Genomic DNA, 9,272 nt, shown 5'->3' with positions numbered 1-9,272 from the left:
AGGTTTGTACTGGTACAGAACGAAGGAAACTGGTTAGGTTAATTGCCCGCCGTTTACACGACTTGAATAATACTACAACAACAACAACAACAACAAACTTTATTAGCAATATCGACATAACATGTCTTTGACTAATGAACAGATATAACTATAATAAACAACTACATGCACATGAGTAAACATTACAATTATATGTATAATTAAAGGAATTCATATCAGTGGTCTTAACGTTTCTGCTCTTAATTCATATGATTCCTTGATAAATTTACAAATATTAATTACAGTTTTTCTATTTTTTGATCTCATTAATCTGTTGAATTTCTGCATGGTAGGCCAACTTACATAATCCACAAATTCACAGAAAGTTCATAGAAATAATCCATATTTATCAGATAAAACGAACTTTTTCAGTAAAATTATCCAAATTTTCAAATCCGTGACCACCATATTTACGCATGCGCATTAATATTTGTCAGAATCTCCGTTAATTTTTATTTGTGCGTGCACGATATGAGAAGCATATTAATGTTTATGTTTGATCATTTTAACGCCACAGCAGAATTCATGTATTTGATGTGTAATTCTAGAAATAGAGAAATATGATAAACGAGGCTCGAAGTTGAGATTAATAAATAGTACTAGTAGTTGTCATGTTCTGAATAGATGTTCATAATCGTTCAGTGATAGATCCTCGACTTGTTAATTTGCCCAACGTTACGGGTCAGACCGACAGATATTGGGCCATTATGAAAACACATGTTCAATAACAAAATAGTCATAGTTGGCGCCCCATATGTCCAAATATTTTGGACCTTTCTTTTCGTCAATGTCATTTTTTTTTACATATTCTTCAACATTCTTCTGCACTGATACAGTATCCAATGGAATATGACGAAACTTATAGCTTGAAGTGAAAGCACAATTCTTGATGTTCCCGACGTACCTCCCTGGAATTGAAGCAAAATTAAACTATAATATTAGCAATAAATGTACTAGTATAAATTCAGAAGGTGCTGTACGACAATTAAGTTTCGATTAAATTCGCCTCAATAAAATGAATGAATAATGTAGTTCTAACATATCTCATAATTTCATGTGTTCATCGTAGCGATATAAATCGGTTACTTTTGTTTGAACAAAACGTGAAGAGAGGTAGAGAAATGATGAATTTAAGTCCGATAAGTACGAAAGACCCGTGGTGACATTTCAACTTCATTATTTCACGATTTCTGCTTCCTGATTTCACGATTTCCGCTTCATGAATTCACGATTTCACGATTTCCATTTCATGAATTCACGATTTCACGATTTCCATTTCATGAATTCACGATTTCACGAAAAAACTTCACGATTTCTTGATTTCACGATTTCCACTTCATGAATTCACGATTTCCACTTCATGAACTCACGATTTCTGCTTCCTGAATTCACGATTTCCACCTCATGAATTCACGATTTCACAATTTCCACTTCATGATTTCACGATTTCCACTACACGAATTCTCAATTTCCACTCCATGAATTCACGATTTCACGATTTCCACTTCACGAATTCACGATTTCACAATGATGAAATCGTGAATTCATGAAGTTGAAATTGTGAAATCGTGAATTCGTGAAGTGGAAATCGTGAATTCGTGAAGTGGAAATCGTGAAATCGTGAATTCATGAAGTGGAAATTGTGAAATCGTGAATTCGTGAAGTGGAAATCGTGAATTCGTGAAGTGGAAATCGTGAAATTGTGAATTCGTGAAGTGGAAATCGTGAATTCAGGAAGCAGAAATCGTGAAATCGTGAATTCCTGAAGTGGAAATCGTAACATCAAGAAATCGTGAAGTTTTTTCGTGAAATCGTGAATTCATGAAGTGGAAATCGTAAATTCAGGAAGCAGAAATCGTGAAATCGTGAATTCATGAAGTGGAAATCGTGAAATCAAGAAATCGTGAAATCATGAAATCGTGAAATCAAGAAATCGTGTAGTTTTTTCGTGAAATCGTGAATTCGTGAATTCATGAAGTGGAAATCGTGAAATCGTGAATTCATGAAGTGGAAATCGTGAAATCAGGAAGCAGAATTCGTGAATTCGTGAATTCATGAAGTGGAAATCGTGAAATCATGAAGCAGAAATCGTGAAATAATGAAGTTGAAATGTCACCATGGGTCTTTCGTAGATAAGGCAACCATATTCTTCATAAATACTTAAACTATGTTCATCAGCGAACCGATATCATCGGATACATTGGTTACAAGTCGAATCGAATCCACGTCGATGAAATCTGGCTGATATTCTGTAATCGATATAGTTTTTAACTAGCAAAGAAAACACATACATAAACAGTTATAAGTGACAGAAGGCATTTGTTTAACATTCCTTCTACACAAACATAACAATAATACCAGTGCAAGAAATAATATTATGTGATGTTCATAACTTTATATCGGACATACATGCATCAGATCTTTGCCGGAACTATATGCCGATATTCCAGCATTTTAGCAATATCTTTCAGACATACGCATGCTAACTGGATATTTACTTACCCGAGTTCCACCGTATAGTGTGTATAAATCTTTGATGTCTATGTTGTCACATATGGAAACAGAATATCCTAGCTTCTTGATATTTTCTTGAAATTTGGCCACTGCAGCAGTACATTGTCCAGCTGGACTCGTACGGACACATTTACGCATTTTCTCATACATACTGAAAAGAATGATGTTTCATTTTACTGTAAGATTAACGTCAAATATTTATAATTTTTGATGTTAACAGTGTTACACCAAAGTGTCAGTTATTAAAGTTTCATTTGCAATTTCAGGAAGGGCTTGCCAAAACCATTTTCAATTAAGCACAAGTAATATGGTAGACTGGCATCAGTCCTTAGAGTCCTTCAAAACAAATATCACTTTCTTGATTTACAATATCTCTTATCTCTGACTCTAACTGAGATCAGCCTAGAGAGAAAATGATTTTCTGGGAAAATATCAGTGTCAGTATGAAGAAAGAATTCAACATTATTAAATGTTATTTGATCTCAACAGACTTTGTATGTCTAGTAATATGACGGTTCCAGCACAAGTATTTACAGCGTCAGAATTTGGTATAAACGATACCTTGAAGGTGCACTTTTGTGCCCGCTGGCTAAGTTCAAGTGCCAGAATGTGTAGCTAGTTTATGATTTCGATCCCCAACCCTGGAAGCTACTATCTGCAACATTCGGCAAGCAGTCAATATGTAGTATAAGTCAAGAGCATGTAGGACACAAATTAATATCTGCCCTCGCTAACGTAATTGCCAGGTCAGGCCTTCACCAAAATTGGTATAAAGCCGCCCATGCACTAACTTCAGTAACAACAATCGTTTTCTCAAACATTAGAACCAGGCTTACTTCCTTTTACTTGAGTACAAGTATTCGCCCATCAGCCCGCGTTTTCATTGGTATATTTACGGGGCACTGACTTTGCTTATATAAGTGCTCCCATTACAGTATATTGGTACCAGGTCTCACTATCGCTCATATTTGTACCAGACATCCCTATCAGTAACAATATTAATGTCAGGTATCGCTTTCACTCGCATAAATCCCAGGAATTGTCCAATATGATATTAGTACATAGCATCGCTTCTACTATCACCATGCATTGTCTCCAACAGTATTATTTTAATAAGCACCGCTTTCTTTATCGTAAGCCTCGCATTTTAAGGCATAGCTTTCACAAGTACAATGTCTTGCATTCACTTACTTTAAGTGTAGGGCGGTGCAACCACTTATATATACATGTATATTAGTACCAGGCTATAGTTGTTTGAAAACATTATCACGATTAATTAACTGAATCATCAAAAGCAATCAGGCCTTACTTAATACAAATTAATGATGCTAGTACCAGTATTATTATAGAAAGATACTGCTAGCTCAATTTGTTTCATATAATAATATATCTTATGTCCATGTAAATACTTAAGTGTAATTATGAATTAAATATAAAAATGCACCTCTTTCAAAAGCATACTGCAGTTCACAAATGGAAATTCTCGGAAGAGGTATATATACTAGAAACTGGATTTATTCAAGCGAAACAATGTGCCTTTGGAAAAATAAGTTCGTTTTAAGGTAGTTTCGTTAGCAGATTTTCTGCTCCATTCTCATTACATACCTGCACAAAGCTTGTTTGTCCTTCAAAGCTGGATTGAAATTCTTAACCATATTTTCAGAACTGCAGGTATTTTCAACTACACACTCGCTGGCAAATTGTGACTCTGCCACTGTGTTTGAATAGATAGACAGTTGGTACACTATCAACATAAACTATTTAAAACAGTTTGATCAATTTTGTCATTTAAACATTTGTATGAAATACTGTGTTTGCAGCCGAGAATTTAAATACTCTACAAATAAATCGTATCTGTATGATGTTGGAAAAGTCAGATTCATTTATGTTTTTGTTTTTTGCCCAAACGCACTTTCTGTTATCAGTAATATGCCGACAGCACATGTAATAGTTCCAAATAATTTCTTATTATTCTAGCCATGTTTCCGCTTAAATACTGAATGTTAACTGTCAGTTGACCGGCCATTACCTTTAACTTTATCCTATTAAGTGTCTGCTGATATGTGTTATGAATGAAACTGTACGACATTTTTGGTTTCAATTTTGATACAGAAGTGAAAACAGAAAGATATTTCAGTATAATGAAATAAATACAACATGTCAGCAGGCACGATATTCTTAAGTGATATTTTATATTCCGGTGTGTCACTTTTTGATGCCATCCACACCTTCATGTGCTATTTACACAATATTATCATTTGAGTCCTTAGTTTCATCATATGGCATTGATATGGTTTTTATAAAATGATATTGGTGCTTTTTTGGTGCTGATGAGCGTCACGTAAACTATATGTAGTAATTGTTCATAGTTTGAAAAATGAAATTTGGATCTAGTACACCTTAAATGAAATAGCTTTTGAAAATATTCGTTTTACAAGACAAATGCAGTGACATCTTAAATAGTTTAGAACTAGTCTAACTCGTGGCTTAATTATCACTTCCATTGGACCGTCAGGGGAAGTAACTAGAGTGAAATATTGACTAGTCAAGAACAGGACTTGTAGCATTAATACTTACAGACAATATTTGAGCATATAAATCTAAAATACACCTTCCATCTTTCGGGATCGTACAAGAACAAATGTCCACGAAATTCTGCACGTTTGTAGCAATCGCCCACAGCATCTTTCTTACATTGAATCAGAATATCGACACTGAAACAATTATCAACTGGTACTATTCCCTCTGTCAAAAGTTCATTGAATGATATGCTTTCTACTGTACACCACTCAAACCTACTAAATTCGTTTATTTTTAAACTGAACAATTGCAGTCAAGGAAAATAAGTTTTCCAAAAGATTACTATTGACCTCTGAAATATATACAACTGACATCTTAAATATAAATTACTGCCCTTTACATCTATATTTGAACTATAGACCGCAAACTGAGTTTAACCCAGATTCACCTCAGAAACTTGTCAATACTCAGTAGATACAAGTTCTACAAGGACCTAATGAATATTTTGTTCATAATATTTAATTTTATACTTCAGATGTACTAGTCCTCCTGATTAGCGCAGAAGACTAGGAATCTAGAGGTTTCAAATCTTCTTCCCGCGCAGGGCTAATAAAAACTAGGAGAATAGATGTTATTGTAAAATCCCAAACCTTTCACACATTTTCTTCAAGGTTGCCTCATCTTTTACATCTGCTGCGAAATATGTTTTGTCACACTTTATCCAGGCAGGCTCAATTGTCTCCTTGTTACACATCCTATTAGCTCTTGTGACTAGGACACCAAACACAGCTTTAAATGTAGCCAATGAGATAAAAGAGCATGTTCATTTAGTTAATGCGGTAATATAGGATCATTAAAAATACTGCAAAAGTGTTACACACGCAACTTATATGAATCAAATAGCAAATATTCACATATAAACACCTTTCTTAAATTAAGGTGATAGATATTTACGGTGTGTCGGATGGTGTTCGATATATGGATGCAGCACGATAGTCAAACACGAAAATATAACCTGAACATGATCAAAATATACTTTTGAGCCATGCCATGAGAAAACCAACATAGTGGGTTTGCGACCAGCATGGATCCAGACCAGCGCAGCTAATGGTTTCTCTCATTGCAACAGGCTTCCATGGTGGTCGCAAACCCACTATGTTGGTTTCCTCATGGCGCGGCTCATTCATTGTCCTCTGTTTATTCCGTAACGATCTTTTTGAGCACAATTTTAATCAGGTCGAAATGTTGCGGCGGGTCAAGGTTCAAATTTGTGCATTTGGGAACAAAGTAAACACTGTATATGTTGATTTTCTTTCCGTTAATCCCCTGAACTGGTTTAAAAATTTGTTCAAATGCCTTTGTTTACCCATTTAGAAAGAAATGATTTCTGCTTTTATCATACGAGTTAAGAAAACATAATCATTTATATATATGACACTTATCTATCTTTTTATATGACACTTATCTATCTTTTTATAGAGAAAATGTACTGAAAGTAAATGGAAATAATGATACCTAGTTTCAGCATTTTTTTGCATAACTGCTTAAAATGTTTGGCATTTTCTTGATTTATTTATAAAGATGAAGATATTAAGCTTTAAATGTTTTCGAACAAACACAAATGCGCTGCTTCATATCATACTGTATTTTAATAGGACTTAGACTGACATCAGTCGTTAGAGGCATTTCAAATAAATATCTCTGAAATTCTCTTTAATAGCACTGTCTGAAAAAAATCTCTGATCTGACTCTAACAGACACAGAGCGATCAGACCAGAGGGACATAGCGAGATGCTATGGCATCTCGCAACCAACTGAGGGATTCCCACTTTTTAAGAGTTACCCCTGTACATGGCTATAAATTATTCACAAAAAAATTCATTTCCAGGTCTCAGTTCTTTCAGAAATCTTGGTACACACTTTATTATTTTGCACATTAGATATAGCTGAATAGAATATGATTAAAACATACGTACCGAGACAGCCTGCTATCACAAGATGATTCATTGCTGAAATAAAGGCAATTATTAAATTACTGCATAAGTAAAATTAGAGATACGTTACTCAAAATGTCGATTTACTAACTCGAAATTCCTAAAGTTAATTCGAAATTTCAAGTTACTTCGATACAATTTCGAGATACTTAGTCGAACGTTAGACTTTGAGTTAGTACATCAATAACCAACAACAACTTGTAAGAAAATTATTTGTGATTATATTTTGATATGATGTAGTGATTTAATGTAAATACGAACTAATCTCATCGCTAACTTAATTATGATAATGATATGTACGAATTAATATGCAAAATGTAAGCTCATCATTCAAGTGACAGCAATAAAGCGGAAAAGCCTTTCCTTAATTTATCATCTTAATTGTGCAATGTTTACAAACATGTGTTTTTATAATCGTTCAAAGGTATACTCACGCAGTGTCAGATACGCTGGTTAGCCACTAGGAATATTTTAAGGGGACAGAGGATAGGAAATTTGAAAATTCTGCAAAAATGAGTTGAAAGTCATAACGATGTCTGGGCAGAGTACAACGAAATGTATAACATATACTTTGCAATTCGTCGTATGGCATTTTCAGACTGCCAAATAAGTTGATTTTAGACAAATATCGGTTTCATGACACTAAACTTTTGTTGCAAAAATGGCTCAAATTGAACACCTAGTGAGACCTGCAAACGACTGATGTAGAACGTATACATACATCATGAGGCCAGTCGTAAACAACAATGGTGTGAAAATGTCTCATAACCGTTTTCCACGCAAATATGAGCTAAGTCTTTTATGGACGGATGACCATGTCCGTTCTCTCGGGTAGGATTACAGACCCAACCATTTCTACGTCACGAGGAAAATCTATTCACAACAATTAGTCATTCGTGGGATTCCTTAGATCTACAAACATCATAAATAACAAATTGAACATTAATACCATCTCACGTCTTCTGGCCACAATATGAAACTGGCCCTAGCAACTTTAGCAATACGCGAGACTGGAAAGTTTATGACGTTATATGACATAAAGGCCTAACGTGGAGAAAACATACGTATTTGATTTCTTTTACAAAACAATGAAAATCAATTAAGAGACGGTCTTCATAAGCGGCCTAGCTTTAGATAAGTGAAAGCTACGTTATATTCATCATTCATGTTAAACTTCAACATTATTTATGTATCTATCTCGTAAGAAATATATAATATTATGATCCTACTGTTAGAAATATTTATATTTACCTTTAAGTTAGTGAACTCAATCCTGCAAGAGCAGCAATTTACTCCTTATATAAATTAGCACACACCTTGCGAAAACATATAACAACTTGTGTTGTAAAATTAAAACGACAGTTATGTTGTTTACGCTCATTAATTAAGTATATACGGCTGTTTGATTGATCGCCAGTAGTTAATTGTATCTCTTATTATACTTTAGATATATTAAACGATTCAACTCGGCCTATTTCAACAGTATCTACAATTACCTTTTGTGATAATGATAAAAAATTAAAAGTTTCCTGTTGTTTAATGCTAATGGCACAGATATTTATTCGTCGTCTGTGTTTGTTCAAAGGAGATAACTCCTGAGGCTATTCAAATTTTGTATATTTATGTCCCTTATCTTCTCAAAACATACATAGATAATCAGAGCCAAGACTGATGGAGTCAGATTTTTTTTATGGAATTATTTTTTTCTAAAATAAAAAAGATTATCTAGTCGGTAGCCAGACTAGTTAATCAGAGCCAAGACTGATGGAGTCAGAATTTTTTACGGAATTATTTTTTTCTAAAATAAAAAAGATTATCTAGTCGGTAGCCAGACTAATTTATTCGTTAAGCTCACATAAGACTGCAGAGAGCTTATGGGAGTTACAAAGTAAAGAAGAGCGAATATTGGATTTAAGACTTAATCTGTAATGCCAAAATAACAGTGCTTGTTTAAAATGTTCGTATTTCTTTATTCATGTAAGGCATAAAAAAAACAAAATTCTTTGTTTCCGGTAACATGCTAGGGAGGTAGGAAAAACTTTTTTTTTGAATTTTTTTTATTAAGTGAGACTTTTCGGAAACTATTTTTGTGCCAAGAAATGAATACAAATAAGGGGTGTATGCATTTAGAGCATCAGTAAGTTGATTTCTAACATCACTGACCATGTTTAAAGCATAAAAAGTGTAGTTTTGCAACTTTTTGTT

The 9,272-nt window shown here is 34.0% G+C and overlaps 1 protein-coding gene across 1 annotated transcript; it reads right to left on the bottom strand.

The window, feature by feature from the left end:
• Positions 1-83: 83 nt before the first annotated feature.
• LOC123564908 (uncharacterized) lies at positions 84-8,582 on the bottom strand. The gene is made up of 7 exons (XM_053537547.1): positions 8,564-8,582; positions 7,050-7,082; positions 5,724-5,862; positions 5,131-5,267; positions 4,159-4,267; positions 2,542-2,704; positions 84-953 (listed from the first exon to the last, which is right to left on the bottom strand). Exons 2-7 carry the CDS (start codon positions 7,078-7,080, stop codon positions 840-842), a joined length of 693 nt encoding a protein of 230 aa, XP_053393522.1. The 5' UTR covers positions 7,081-7,082; positions 8,564-8,582; the 3' UTR covers positions 84-839.
• Positions 8,583-9,272: the final 690 nt, after the last annotated feature.

This window comes from Mercenaria mercenaria, chromosome 2 (assembly GCF_021730395.1).
Source record: "Mercenaria mercenaria strain notata chromosome 2, MADL_Memer_1, whole genome shotgun sequence".
Classification (NCBI taxonomy): Eukaryota; Metazoa; Mollusca; class Bivalvia; order Venerida; family Veneridae; genus Mercenaria; species Mercenaria mercenaria.
Note: the sequence above shows the minus strand (reverse complement) of the source record. Positions and strands in the feature narration are given on the sequence as shown.

Coding starts and splice junctions, on each gene's coding strand:
- LOC123564908 (XM_053537547.1), bottom strand. CDS start 7,080: ATGAATCATCTTGTGATAGCAGGCTGTCTCG. Junction 5,863..7,049: donor TGTGATAGCAGGCTGTCTCG/GTACGTATGTTT, acceptor CTACATTTAAAG/CTGTGTTTGGTGTCCTAGTC. Junction 5,268..5,723: donor TTGAAGAAAATGTGTGAAAG/GTTTGGGATTTT, acceptor TAATTGTTTCAG/TGTCGATATTCTGATTCAAT.